Source organism: Barbus barbus (genome assembly GCF_936440315.1).
Source record: "Barbus barbus genome assembly, chromosome: 3".
NCBI lineage: Eukaryota > Metazoa > Chordata > Actinopteri > Cypriniformes > Cyprinidae > Barbus > Barbus barbus.
In genome coordinates, this window is record NC_136731.1 from 25,886,925 (window position 1) to 25,902,051 (window position 15,127).

At 36.0% G+C, this 15,127-nt stretch overlaps 1 protein-coding gene across 4 annotated transcripts; it reads left to right on the forward strand.

Moving 5' to 3' along the window:
* Window positions 1-454: 454 nt before the first annotated feature.
* On the forward strand, window positions 455-12,945 carry LOC306853710 (phosphoribosyl pyrophosphate synthase-associated protein 2-like). Of its 4 annotated transcripts, none has more exons than XM_079391324.1 (11): window positions 455-566; window positions 1,068-1,225; window positions 1,779-1,831; window positions 2,327-2,393; window positions 3,029-3,201; window positions 3,319-3,434; window positions 7,578-7,633; window positions 11,031-11,179; window positions 11,269-11,339; window positions 11,677-11,823; window positions 11,909-12,945. In XM_079391324.1, exons 2-11 carry the CDS (start codon window positions 1,143-1,145, stop codon window positions 12,065-12,067), a joined length of 1,074 nt encoding a protein of 357 aa, XP_079247450.1. In that variant the 5' UTR covers window positions 455-566; window positions 1,068-1,142; the 3' UTR covers window positions 12,068-12,945. The 4 variants fall into 4 exon arrangements, with proteins under 4 accessions (XP_079247450.1, XP_079247449.1, XP_079247452.1 ...); XM_079391323.1 differs by having other exon boundaries at window positions 477-566; window positions 1,020-1,225; XM_079391326.1 differs by having other exon boundaries at window positions 477-566; window positions 1,068-1,367.
* Window positions 12,946-15,127: the final 2,182 nt, after the last annotated feature.

Genomic DNA, 15,127 nt, shown 5'->3' on the forward strand with positions numbered 1-15,127 from the left:
AAAGTGCACTTTATAATAATGTTTTATTACGTTTTACTGTAAAGTACATTTTTAAAGAATTTTTGTCGCGCTAGTACGCTTATTTTGATGTGTTGACTAACATACCAAAGTACATGTAATTTAATATGATTGCAATTTTAACATTGCGTTTTTATTTGATAATACCTTTAAAATAAATATATTTTAAATGTAGTGTAATTACAATATGAGAAAGTTCATGCGGCAATTTTAACCAGTTTTCAAAGGCAATAGAAGCCATTTGAACGAGTCAAAACTCGAAAGAACTGCATTTTTAGATTTAAACTCTAATACATTAACGTGCAGTTAAGTGGCTGAAAACGTTGCATTCGGTTCTCACTTAACTAAATTTTAAAAAAAATATATTTTATTTCTGTTACTCTTTACAAAAGTATGCTAAAGTGTATTTTTCCACAAAGCCTGGACCTTTATTTTGAAAAGCTGTGCGTCTGGCGGCCATGTTGGGTATTTCTCGAGGGTAGCAAAGTTCACATTGTTGCAAGTGATACAGTAAACCACGCGAGGGGATCGATTTAAAGAGCAAACTGGTGAGATTTGGCAATATGTTTAGTTTACGAACTCAAACCCACAAATCAAATTATCTTACGCTGACATGAATCTAGCTGTATTTATCTTTTCCGGTTTCAATGGCATAAAGGTATAGTTAGCTTAGCAGCAATACAAATGCAATGGGTGAACTTTTTTTTAGCATAATGTGTTTTTGCTTGCATTTGGCCATTCACGTGACCCTTTACCCCCAGTCATGTTTTCTGTGAGTCCTCAATGTGCTGTGGCTCTCGAGTTATTAATTCATTCTGTGTTTGTCATGACAGACAGGTTACGTGATTCACGATCGCGCAGACTCAGAAGTCACTTTAATGCTGTTGCAGTTGTGTGTCAGCAGTTAGTCATCATGTCTGCCTGCACTTGAGAGCTCATTTCTCATCGAGTCTGGGTTGGCTCGTGTGTGTAAACATGCCATCTTCCCTTTGTTCTTGCAGGAAGTGTCTGGTGTTAAACTAACAGTGTGCCTGTGGTCCTGTTGATAGGAAGGGCTCAGCAGTGCCTGGGTGCCCAGGGAGCCACTGCCTGAGTCCCTAGAGGTAGACACCAAACCACAGGACATGAGTGCTGCCAAAGGAGGCCTGGTCATCTTCACGGCCAACTCCAACCCCTCCAGTAGAGAGCTGGGGAGGAGGCTAGCCGAGTAAGTTGACACTGGAGCTCCAGTATAACATGCCAGTTATATTGGGTAGTTAGGAAAGAGCGGAAAGACATTCATTCTTCAACTCAGCAAATCTGAGCTAGAACAACTGTATTCTTTTGAGTGCTAGGTAACAACAAATCAAGTAAGTGCAAGTACACTACCATTTCAAATTATGCACACTACCATTCAAATTATGCACACTACCATTTCGAATTATGAAGCTTTTAACAGACTTTACTTTCTTGTCATGTAAATCGCTGTTTTTAAGGCCGACGTGACACAAAAGAACAAAATAAAATTATATTAAGATTATTTTAATTTAAAAAACACAATGTTAACAAATTAATTTAAATAATATAAATATTTGTTAACATAACTAGGATCTGTTTTCTTTATGTAAATTACATTTCTTATTTTGATTTTGTGGTGAAATATGATTTGGGACTACTGATATTTACATCTTGTAACCTGTGTTTCAAATACTAAATATTTCTGTTGTGTGTTTAAGCTGTTATATTGCATCATATCCCCTTGAATTTATGTTCTTGCGCAGGCGGTTGAGTGTGGAACTTGGAAAGGTGCAGGTCTATCAAGAAGCTAACAGAGGTGAAGGCCTGTTTTCATCTCAACTTTCTGTTAAATATCTGCATATCTTCTAATCTTCACTAGCGATGGCTGTGGCCGCTGTTGTAGTGGTTGTTCATTCATTGCATGCCATGCTGGAGAGAGTAGACAGTAAAACAGATCAGCGATCTGAGCTACTGTTGACTAATTAAACTGGCAGTCTTTGTTTTGGGTCATGCTTGTGCATGCTGAAATGGAGATACGCTTGCACTCCCACATGCAGACACTGTGGTGGAATTCTCCCAGCATTCCATGCATCGTTAAAGGGATGGTTCACCTTCAGCCGCTGGTCCCCATTGACTTGGATAGTGGGGTTTTTTCCCCCATACAATGGAAGTTAATGGGGACCAGCAAATGAAGATGAACTATCCCTTTAAATCCAAAATTTTAAATAGCCAGTCTGTTCTATAAAGTTAAATGTTTACTGTGGACCAGACTAAAAATGAAAGTAACATTTATTTAAATTTTTTCCCACAGAAACACGGGTCCAAATCGAAGAGTCTGTGCGCGGCAAAGATGTTTTTATCATCCAAACCATCTCCAAGTAAGAAGCCTTAAAGAGATACTCTATCCAAAAAGGAAAATTGTCTTATTGTTTACTCACCCAGATGACTGACTGACTTTAAATGAACACACACATTTTTTTTTTTTAAAAGAAGTCCTTATAGTGCAAGTGTATTGGCTGTCCCATAGAGTTGCATTATATAGAGACAGATTATTTTTCTAAACCCTTTGTTTGTGTTCACCTGAAGAAAGTAAGTCATATACATTTAGAATGGCATGAAGATGAGTAATTAATTTCTGTTGTGATGTAAAAGCACTTCAATTTGCAAACAAGGCAAAAAATAACAGTAACAGTGTAATTTAGATTTATATTCATACCAGAATTTTGTTGCTTTGTAATAATGGTATTCTGTAATAAGTTATGGCATTCAGATATTTTACAAAAACAAAAAAAGTTTAACATGAAGTTTTGTTGGAAAGTTAAATTGACTAAAAGCGACATTGGAACCATAATCAACACAGCTCAAACCCCTCACAGCCAAAATGACGAATTATGCAAACTGTGCAAATTAACCTTCAGTTTGACATTAATACGGATGTTAAATATGCAAATCACTGTGTATGCAAATTAGATTCCCTAAATCCCAGTCTTGAATCTTCCCTTCTCATCTTCAGAGATGTTAACACCACCATCATGGAGCTGCTCATTATGGTGTATGCCTGCAGGACGTCCTGTGCTCGAAACATCATTGGCGTCGTTCCCTATTTTCCCTACAGCAAGCAATGTAAAATGAGGAAGAGAGGCTCCATCGTCTCTAAACTACTTGCCTCAATGATGTGTAAAGCGGGTAAATGAGTCCATCAGAGACATAATTGTCCCCAAATTTTTGGTTTATAAGGATATTTGCCAATTTTGTCCTCCAACTCATTTGCTTTGTCTGTTGGTTCATTGTGGCTTTGAGCAGGTCTGACTCATCTCATTACAATGGATTTGCATCAAAAGGAAATCCAGGGTTTCTTCAACATTCCAGTGGACAATCTGCGGGCCTCACCATTCCTGCTGCAGTACATACAGGAAGAAGTAGGTCCTTGTGTAACTTGTGTGGCTCTCTTTTGCACAGGGTTCCCACGCTTCTTGAAAGTACTTGAATTTCAGACATATGGATTCAAGGCCTGGAAAATACTTGAAAACAAACATAGGTCCTTGTAAGTGCTTGAATTAAATTTAAAATAAATGTAGTTTATGGCGCTATTTCAAAATTGTCCTATATGTGCTGTCAAAGACAGAACGAAACGGCACAAATAATTGGGGTGGAGATGGGGTAGTGCGAAAAAAAACTTAGCGTGTGTTGATGTGCAGCCTAGAGTTTTCTTGAGCCACTCCCGCTGAGTGTCTGACCATTACCGCCCACTCCCGCAACGTGTGTGTGCCGCTCCCGCAAACATTCTAATATTGTATATCATTTTTGCGCTATTAATAAGTGAAATCACATTTGAATGAGCGCTCGCAGTTCGATTACACGATCACGCACACTCTGTGTAAAGTGAGCACATCTTTACAGTGCGTGAATAATTATTAGACCCGTTGATATTCTGATCATATTTATTTCCAAGAACATTTTACCAATTCCAAACCACGTCAAAAATGATTAAATCCCCAATGAGAAATATTCAAAACTAATGCAATACAGAAATTGTAAAGTTAAGACATGACCATTGGTCAGCGAAATTCTCATTGGTTACAGCGGGGTTAGACAAAAACAGGTGGAGAAGAAAAGACACACGGTAACTGCAAAATAATTAAGAATTAATGTGACGAATTGGGTGTAAACCATCAAACATTTAGTCTCCAGCGCCACCATTTTCCAGAACTGCAACCTACCTGGAGTCTCCAGAATTATAAGATGTCAGGTTCTCAGAGACTTTGCTTGCGTATAAAATCCTAAAAAATGACCCTCACTTAATGACAATAACATGCTGAAGTGTTGTTAAATACATGAAGACTAATTTTTATAGGCTTTATAGACGGATAAGTTGAGAGCAGTGTTAATTTTGACAGCAAATTTAGATTTAGTTTTAGTCATAGTCTTTTGACTAAAATGCCATATAGTTTTAGTCATATTTTTGTCACGTTGCACTCGGGGCAATGAGCGAGGAGACACGGAGATATCCAATCGTCAGGTTTTATTCAAATCCCAAAACACAGAACAAGGAGATCGGGGTAAGACGAACAATACAGGACATGGGAGACAGGGAGACACAGGGCTTAAGAACACTAGGAAATCAATGAGGAAGACCAGGAACAGGTGGGGAGTAATTAAACAGGGCTGGAGACAAATGAACTAATGATGACAAACGAGGACAGGAACAGGAAGGCCAAATATGGACACGAGAGGCGGGGAAACACGAGACACAGACTGACAATTTTAGTCATCTGAGTTGTTTTTAGTTTTAGTCTCGTTTTAGTTGACTAAATATCATAAGATCTACAGTAAATTTAGTCGGCTAAAATCTAATGGGTTTAGTTACAGTGCATTTATTAAGCATTTCTCTAAAATTTCCAAACTCATTATATAGGTTTGATATTGTTTTTTTTATCATGATAGACTGCAATTTAACTGCGGTGACACACAACATGCCTTTGATACAATTAAATAAAACCACTTCTCATAAAGAACAAGAATATGGTCTTCTTTTTAATGAAATACTTATGTAGGCTAATTATGCATTCTTTATAACAACTTGTTTATCATTCTTTCAAGCAGACATATTTATTTCTATAAATAAATTTAGATGAATCTTTAGGGCTACTAAAGTTTTTCAGTCAAGAGCAGTGAGTGATTGTATGTCTTTCTTTTGTTGCTTGATTAACATCAATGACTCAGACAATAGCAACTAAATTAGGCTGCTATCCCTTTAAAACCGAATGCACGGTGACGGATGCAATGTAGGCCTACTGATACACGTTCTCCCTACTGTTTACGTTCACAGCTGTGTTTACGTGAATACTCATCAAAACGGACATTTCGACATCATTTTGTGTGTATTTCTCCGTTCATGCGACGTGAAAGAGTACTCACGTGCTGCGAGACGCGCTTTCTGTGTGTATGCTTCAGTGTCTGCACTCAGAAAACAGGACCGAATTGAGTTCTCTCTTGCGTCGTCAGATTTATCCATATGTCTGCTCTCCTCTTACTCCCACATATTGACATTTTTTAATGTTTTATGCGCCGTGCAGCAAGTGTATTTTAGCTTACGTCCCGCCGGTTCATATGTTTGCATCTAACCTTCTATGCAGCAGATTCGTTCTGAATGAATCTCTTCCCAAATTGTCCCTCCCTAACATTTTCGTCTCGTTTTTGTTTGTTGACGAAAATGTCAATAGATTTGTCATTTTTGTCATTCAAAAAGAGTTTTCGTTCATTATCGTCTCGTTGTCGTCAGTGAAAAAAATGTTGTTGATGAAAATTATGATAAAGTATTCGTCAACGAAATGAACGCTGGTTGAGAGTGACTCTTGATGGACCAGCACCACATCCTCTTGTACCACTGTTTGAAGAATTGATCTTCCAGAATAGCAGTAAGTTTTAGGAGCTCATTTTTAGTCAATCTCTGCAAGACAGACTTTTCAGGATAGGAGATGGACTAAAAATGAACTCGCAAAACTTACATGGAGCTAAGGAGAAAATGTAGAACTTGAAAAATAAGAAAAACTGCTTAGTGGAACGTGTTTACAGTTTAAAAGCAAATAGAAAGTCCTATTTTTTATTTCTTTTCTTTATATTTATTTGCAGATTTGCACATGTACAATGTTTAAAATGTTCATGACATATTAAAAAATATATATTGAAATTTTGAGCAGCTGCATGTTTGAGCACCTGCATTCCTCTAGGTCAAAGATGAAAAAATGGGATTTACAAAATAATTTTGACTTGAGTTGTTTATTAATGAGTAACGTCTCTATTGAGAGAACATGCTCATTTTTAATGTTAACAGGTTTACAGTGTTAATACAACATTTAACCACTTTTTATTAATTTAAAAATTGTGAAATTCTTTCAAATTTAAATCTTGTACAAGAACTACAGCAAAAAACAGTTTTGTTTTTTGTAGTTTGCTGTTTTTCTAAAAATATTTTAGAAATTGTATTTGAATATTACCAGTATTAACTTCAATGGATTTCATTAAATTCTTCGAACACGACTACTCAAAACGGTCTAAATTTATGAAACCTACACATTCAAAACATTATTACTCTGAAATTTTTAATGTAAATGTTAAGTGTAAGTAAAATGTTTAGTACTGTAAGGTCTTTCATGACACTACATTCGCTGGCGTGGGAATTTGATAGGTGCTTGATATAAAATAAATGGTGCTTAAAAAGTCTTTGAAAGTCCTTGAATCTGGTGTTCATGAAAGAGTGGGAACCCTGTTTGCATAAGATCTGGTTTTTATTTAGATGGTTGTTCTTCCTGTTTGTCATCTCAGAGCCTTCAGTTTGAATTATAAGGCAGTCCATGTTTCTCTTTATGAATGTCACCAGTTACGTTTGCTTAAAAATAGAAAGCAGGACAGAAACTGGATTTAACTGATGTTGATATTTCTCTGCATACGTTCCTCCACTTAAGATTATGCATTCATTTTTTTTATTCATAATCATTTTCTCTCCTGCTCTGATGGAATGTCATCTGCATTAGTCAGTAATGAACATATGAGCGTGTTTTATACAGTATGCCTATATTTTTATTTATTTTTTTAACAAGGTCTGTTTAAGATTTTATAAAATGCAAGAAATAACAAAATTACACCAACATATCCCAACCCAACCCTTTACCCATCAGACATAAAGTATCAATTACATTGTACAAAGAAGACAGGAGGAAAAGCACAATTATACATATTTTGGGATTTTATTCCCTACTTGTATTTTTCAACAAATGACAAGAAAGGTTGCCAGATTGCATAGAATTTCTGGGAAGAACCTTGAAGAGAATATCTTATTTTTTCTAGTTTAAGATACTGCATGATCTCTCTAATCCAGCGGAGGAAAGTAGGGGGAAAGGGGTCTTTCCATTTAAGCAATATTAACCTTCTGGCAAGTAGTGTGCAAAAAGCTAACATTTTACAATTATAGCTACTTAAGCGCATCTGCCTACATCTTTAAGATTTTTCAAGTATGTGTGCATATTTTTTTAAATTAATTAATTCGTTTTTTTTGCATACAGATTCCTGACTACAGAAATGCTGTAATTGTGGCCAAATCTCCAGCATCAGCCAAAAGGTGAAGTCACATCTTTCTTTACATGTCATGTCAGTAGTTTAGCTATGTTGACTAAAACAATAGTAGTGAAAGATCCATAAACAAAAGGAATAGATACTTGCAGGAATGATTGACTAGTCAAGTATCCATTCTTTTAGTGGGAATATATTAAAATACCTTCGAACCTTTACCTGCTGTAAACACTAGTGAATTATCCTTTTCCACAATTCCACCTAATCCCTCACTGAAATCTCATTGGTATAACTGTATGCATTAGGTGGCGCCAGTGTGCAAACATGATGTTGAGTTGGTGAGAGATGTGGGCTTCCAAATGCTTCCAACTGGGTCAATATTTCCGTTCTTACTGGTATATTTGGTTCCTTTTCAGTCATGCATCCCACAGGATAAAATTCTGCTTTAAGTTTGAAAGTAAATGAGAAACTTCATGAGAATTGCGCTTATCAGATGTTTATCAGTATCCTTGTGCCAGCAGAGTATGTTTTCTCTACACACGGCATGGTAGGCCTTTGTTTTGAACAAGACTATGACACTAAAGCTGCAGTAGCGTTTATGTAGACCCAGAGTCTGTTCCCCTGACAGTGGCAGCGTACTTTTCAGATGAAAACTGACTGTACTTGACTATGTAAACTTAGTGTAAATATGTTGTTTTCATTCATGTAGGTCAATGCAGTTAGTTTTTTTCATTTATTTTTGATTTACAAATAAAACATTCATACAGACAGTATATTAATTTTTTCAGTTGTTATCATGAAATAGTTTAAGTCAGTGGTTCTCAACTTCCAGGGGTTCCCAATGAGTCATAAAATTAAAACTTTTTAAGGTTACATAATTACAGTAAGGTTTCATTTGTAACCTATATTGACTGTATTAACTAACATTAACAAATGGGCAATGCGTTGTTACAGTATTTATTAGTCTTTGTTAATATTAGTTAATAAAAATACAACTGTGCATTGTTAGTCAGTGTTAGCTCAGGCCCGTCAAATAACAGTAATAGATACAACATTTGATTTCAATAATGTAGTAGTAAATGTTGCAGTCAACTTTGATTAATAAATGCTTTAGAAGTATTCTTCATTGTTAGTTTAACTAATGTTAACAAATGGAACATTATTGTAAACTGTTATCAAAAAAAAATTAAGACGTACAGCATTAAACAGACATCATATTTTTGTCTGTCTGTCTGTCAAACAACAGAAGTGGCAGAGATTATTTGGAAACTGCTCCTCCCTGTCTGATTGACGGGATTTAGAGTAACGTTTTCAACAGAATGCAGATGTATACACCGGGTTCCCACGGGTCATGGAATTTCTGGAATATCATGGAATTTTAAAAGGTCTATTCCAGACATTGAAAGTCAGGGAATTTTATATATTTTTTTGTCCAAGTCATGGAATATCAGGGATTTTTGTTCGTCAACTCCATTCAGTACTTGCGCGCTGTGACCTGTGTACAGACAGCAGCGTCTCGGACACGTGCGAGCCCTGAATTGAGTTTCTCACAGCATCTTTCTTGCACCTGAATGGACAAATATATACAAAAGTATAAAAATGCCTGTCTTGGCAGGTAACTTTGTAGCTTTAACAATGATTAATCTATTTTTTCACAAATCTTTATAATCTTTATAATTTCACAAAGCTAAAGTCACACCATTCTGTTTCTTCAGATTTTGAAATTATGCAGTCTAAAATAAATTAAAAACATTGCATTTTTTTTGGATTGATTCATGATTAAAATGCAGTGGTTGCCTTGCCACTAATTTCAAATGGCAATGCAAAATCAAGTTGCAACACAGAGTGAAGAATATGCAAATGTTATTTTATAAGTAATTATTCATTTTCTGTACCTGAACACCTACAAACATAAAAACTTAATTTAATTTCTATCTTTGTGCTATATATTTAATTTAGCTATTACTTGCAATTTGTTAATTTGTTCTTATTTATCTTTAATGATGTTTGAACTTTATATTAGATACTGAACTTATATATATATATATATACTTTTTTTTTTTTTTTTTTTTGCTGTGATATTAACATTGAAATCGAGATTTGTAAAAAAAATGTTGGTATCTAAAATATTGGTGTCATAAGTTTATTTATTAGAATACAAAAATCAAAGTTGATAACAGCAACTATTTTATTTATTTATTTTTTGTGGCAAGGCTAGTGAAAATATTAACAGGACAAGTAATTTTAAGCACTGAAAAAATCCTTAGCATTGAGCCCTGGGCTATTTTTTCAGCGCCATCTTATTCCCTTCCCGCTCGTCAACTGGCTATCGCTATGTCAAATGCAGTCACCAGGCCACCAGGCTGTACCGGTTAACAAAGGCAAATATGCCAGAAAATGAACATTTTTGGGAGCTTTGTACGGTGACCGAGAGATCTCAACGCGTTGGAAATAGAAAAAACACCTGCAAATTAAGAAAACAACTTCCTCAATTTTACAACGCACACGCTGCAAATGCTCACAACACAACCAAAAAAAAGATAGAAACGCACTGCAAATAGAAAAAAAACGCCTGCAAATTAAGAAAACCACTTTCGTCAATTTGACAACACACACGCTGCAAATGCTCACAACACAACCAAACAAAGAAACGCACGGCATATAAAATTTATTTGGTTGTATTGTGAGCATTTGCAGTGTTTCTTTATTTGTTTGTGTTGTGAGCATTTGCACCACCTGCTGTCAAACTGATGAAGATGTTTTCTTGATTTGCTGGTGCTTTTTCTATTTGCATGTGTTTTCTGAAGTTGCAGCGCGTTGAGCTCTCTCGGCCACTTAGCTTTGGCTACAAAATGACCTCTTCAAAGACTGAGTTTAAAAAAAAAAAAGTGTAAAAAATATCAGAGCATTTAATGGTAAAAAAGCAACAACAACAAAAAAAGGCTCAGCACAACAGCGGCCTGTTTTTCCATTCATTATAGGTCATGGAAATTCAGCTTTTTAGTCAGTGAAAGTCAGGGAAAAGTCAGGGAATTTGACATTTGACTTAAGAGTGGGAACCCTGTATACAGATACTCAGTATCTTAAACGACCTTTGTCCGTTGCTCTGGCTAATGCTCTTTTGATTGTGCACCCAGGGACCGGTTGCATAAACTGCTTAGACTAGTCTTGAAAGGTTATCCATCTAATTTGTTTTCATCTAGACTGGTCATAACTCTTTAAAGTCAGTTACAAAAATGTAGTTTGGCCTAATTTTAATCAGAAAAGTGAGACTGATTATGTCTTGGCTAACTGCTAGTTGGTCAAACTAGTTCTTAAGACACAGTCTTAACATAGTGTCTATGTTTATGCAACTGGTACCTGATTTATTAGGGGTTGTGGGTGGCCTTGGTTTGTGTCGAAACAGTTCCATGGCAAAAACATTGCAAATTTCTTTGTTTTCACAGGGCACAGTCGTTCGCTGAAAGGTTGCGGCTGGGCATCGCTGTGATCCACGGTGAAGCCCAGGATGCTGAATCAGACCTGGTGGATGGACGTCATTCCCCACCCACTGTCAAAAACATTGGCGCCATTCATCCAAGCCTAGAGATACCATGTAAAAAGCTCACCTCAGAAAACTCACTCAGACTGTTTTATTGTTTTCCATCCTATTCCCTATCTTCTTTTTTTCTTCTTCTTGCACAGTGCTAATTCCCAAAGAAAAACCCCCAATAACTGTGGTTGGAGATGTAGGTGGACGAATTGCCATCATAGTGGTGAGTTCAAGATGATTGGAATAACTTCAGGACAGGATTGTTCTAGTATCATTGATGCACTATTATAATTTTTTGTTAATATTTAGAATGAGATTTTATTTAATGTTCTATTTTCATTAGATTAACTTTTTTTTTTTATTTTTTTTTTTTTAGTACTTCAGTGTAAACTAAAAGAAAATTAGATGTTGGCAACTAGTTGGAATAAAATATTTAAATTTTCTTTGTTCAATTTGTTTTTTTGAATGTTTGCTTCTAATTTTAACCAACAATAACTCTGTTCAAGTTGCTATTTTAAATGGTCTTCTAATTTAGTTGTTTGTTTGTTTGTTTGTTTTAGGATGACATCATTGACGATGTTGACAGTTTTCTAGCAGCAGCCGAAACTCTGAAAGAAAGAGGCGCTTACAAGATCTTTGTCATGGCCACTCATGGAATCCTCTCCTCAGACGCCCCTCAGCTAATAGAGGATTCCGCCATAGATGAAGTCATCGTAGCATCATTTTAATTCAAGGTTGAGAATGACGAGTGTATTGTCATGAGTACTGATTTTGTGATGTCTTTCTGTGCAGGTCGTTGTCACCAACACCATTCCACATGAGATCCAAAAACTCCAGTGTCCCAAGATCAAGACGGTGGATATCAGCATGATCCTGTCAGAAGCCATTCGCCGCATCCACAATGGAGAATCCATGTCTTACCTGTTCCGTAATATTGGCATGGATGACTAACAGCCTCATGTACAGTCAGTCATAACATGCACCGAGGTCAAGACTTTTTCTGTCCCTGTTGCCGGAATCGTTACCAGTTTTTCTTTTTGTCTGTCATTATGAGTTCTCGTTGTATGTGTAATATTTTGAAAAAAATTGTGCGCTCAGAACCGGGATGTTCTTCAATGCTACATTAGTTCAGTGCCCTAAAATGCTGATGTGAAAATGTTCAGAGGATTGAAGTGCAGGGATATTCCTCCTCTTGATCATAAATATTGACACTTTTATTTAAGATTTGAAGAACCAAATATAAAAAAGGACCACTAGATGTTAAAATTGTCTTTTAGTCGTAGCTCTGCTGGTTTTTGGGGGGTTTTGTTTAATAATTAAAAAATGAACAACTCCACTGTGTGGCCAACAGTTACAAAATGTTACCATAAATCTACGCTGTGACATATCAGTGTCAGTGCCTCATGACTTTGTGTAATTGTGCCACTAGTTGTTTCTGTGTATTTGTGTGTTAATGCTGGGTAGTGCTGATGTTAAAACAATTATTTAATTCAAGGCAAGTTAGATGCAAGGTACATTCTTTGACTTCAATATAGCGCTTAAGATCTAAAGCTTAATGTGGTTGATTGAATGTTTTTCCTGTTAGAATCTTCTACTAACAATTCAACGTGATGTTTGTTTTTGCCAATAACGGGACTATTTAAGCATATTTGCCTCATAAATGTGGTCATAGTGGCCAGAGTTTCTAAATATCTTGCCTCTGAGAACTTGGACTTCTCATTTTCAAATGAAATGCAGGGTTTTTGTTAAGTAACTAATATTTCAAGCTTTAGTATTTATTCACAGCACTTGATGACAATGAATAAACAGCTTAAAGACAATCTGATGGCATATGTGTGCATTGTTTAATTAATGATCCACCCTTTTCTCAGGTAAGCTAAGGTTAGATTGGCAAGCAGCTTGTCAGAACTAGATTTTCCAGTTTGTTGTATCATGCTTGTCCATTTTAGATTTCAAGCACATGCCGTTCAATGGTTTTGAGATCTTTGCAATGTTGGTCGAGCTATGTTTACTTCAAAGTTCAGCAAAAAATTAGTCAACAGAGGGCAGTCAACACTTCACAGAGCCCCATGTCCAAATACTTCGCCAAGGTCACAGGTTCGTACGAAATTATAAGTGTATAACTATCATAACTTGAATGTATTTTAAGTAGACTTGGAGAAAGTCCTCTCCCAAATGCATACATTGATTGGCAGTTCCCTTATCTAGTGTTAACTACCATTTGCATACTGTTCTCATGCGGTTTCGTTAGAGTAAAGTAAAATAAAAGAGTTGAGTTTTTAAAGTTTATTAAAATATATTCCCTACAGTTCTATTCATTTCATTAAATGGCACAGATAAGCTGCAGTGAGTTAGAAGATAAAGACTTTTTCTGTTTGCATAATGATTCTTGAACCCTGAGGGCAGAAAATACTTCTTGACACGGATATGGCGAAGACTGATTCAGATGTATGACCTACGCAATCTTGCTGCTAGTTTCACAAGGAAGTAAAAAGCCTCTGCTATTTCTTCTTTTCCTGCAAATACTCCTTATAAAGAGATTTTCAACACCAAACCATTTTTCTCTATATCTGTATTTATTATCCTACATGACCAAATGCCTGCTCAAACCTAACATGATAGTTCATGCAAAAATGAAAATTCAGCCATTATTTACCTACCCTCCTATTTTACAAAGCTATATAACTTTATATTTTCTGTGGAACATAAAAGATTTAGCTATATATCGAAAAATATGATTCCAGTGTTGATTTGAACATGATTGTATCACTTTAAGAGAATTAAAACTTTATGGTTAGAGAAGCAGACTGTGACTGCCCGTCACTGTGCAAGTGAAGCACCCATTAAACTGGCTGGAACACATTATGATCATAAACAATTAAAACTATTCTTAGTTTGGGTGTGAGGCATGGTGATGCTCTTCTTTATGAAACATTTCAAATGGGCCCATTGTCGCATGAACTATGTGAATTTGCTGGTTGCTGCTGCTGATATGACCCTTATTTGCCTGCTCTGCAAGCATAAAACTTATGTAGACATTACTGGAAGGACATTTAAACCACTAATCTAACTTCCATGTAAATCACCCGGCACAGGTTCCTAGATGGCCTTAAAACTTTGTAACACTAGTCTGCCTCAAGAGAGAGAAGAGCTGTCAACAGAAGCAAATTACTGGGAAAAGTTTAAGACTGCCTGAAATTAAAGTTCAAATTAGAACACCGCCAGAAATAGGTAATAATAATAATAATTCATTACATTAGTATGCGATTGGAAATCTGCCATCCATACACATGGGCCCTCAATACTGGACACAAGTGTTTTTCCCTTGATCTGTAAATGATATGTTATTAATTCTGGAGTCACATGACAAATATGATTATCTGATGGTGCCACATGATTGCACACAGTCCCAAGCTACTTAAAAATAACTTAAAAAGAAGGTGTGGTGTGTGATAAAGTTCAATTCTATTTGAAGCTGCTCCGACAGGTAGCAACTATGGTAAAAACTCTTTATATAATAAAAAAAAAAGAATAAAGTCCCGCTGTAATCAAGTGTAATCTGTCCTGGAAGGTCTAATTTAATAATTCAATAAATGGAATTTTACAAGCATATAGTTTGGGGATTTGTAGTCTTTAGCTAAAAAAGACTTTGAGTTTCTGACCTTAATCTAAATGAGTGGACAGCAACCATGGCCAGGTTGCATTTACTACTGCACAGCCAAAGTCAAGCCATAAATGAATCAGGAAATAATGTTTTATGCAAATGGTGAGCTGTGATGATTTAATAAGATCAATAATTGATCATTTACATCCAGCTGAATATAAAAATTTATTATTTACATATTAGCTTTAAGGACAATCATAAAGCTTTATCTAAGTCTGTGCCTGCAATTTACATAACACATTCATCAGTTGAAAAACGTATTTGTGGGAACAGGGGCGTAGCGTCTGAATATGCAGGGTATGCAGGTGCATATGGGCCCCGGACAGATTGGGGGCCCTCCAAGCCGA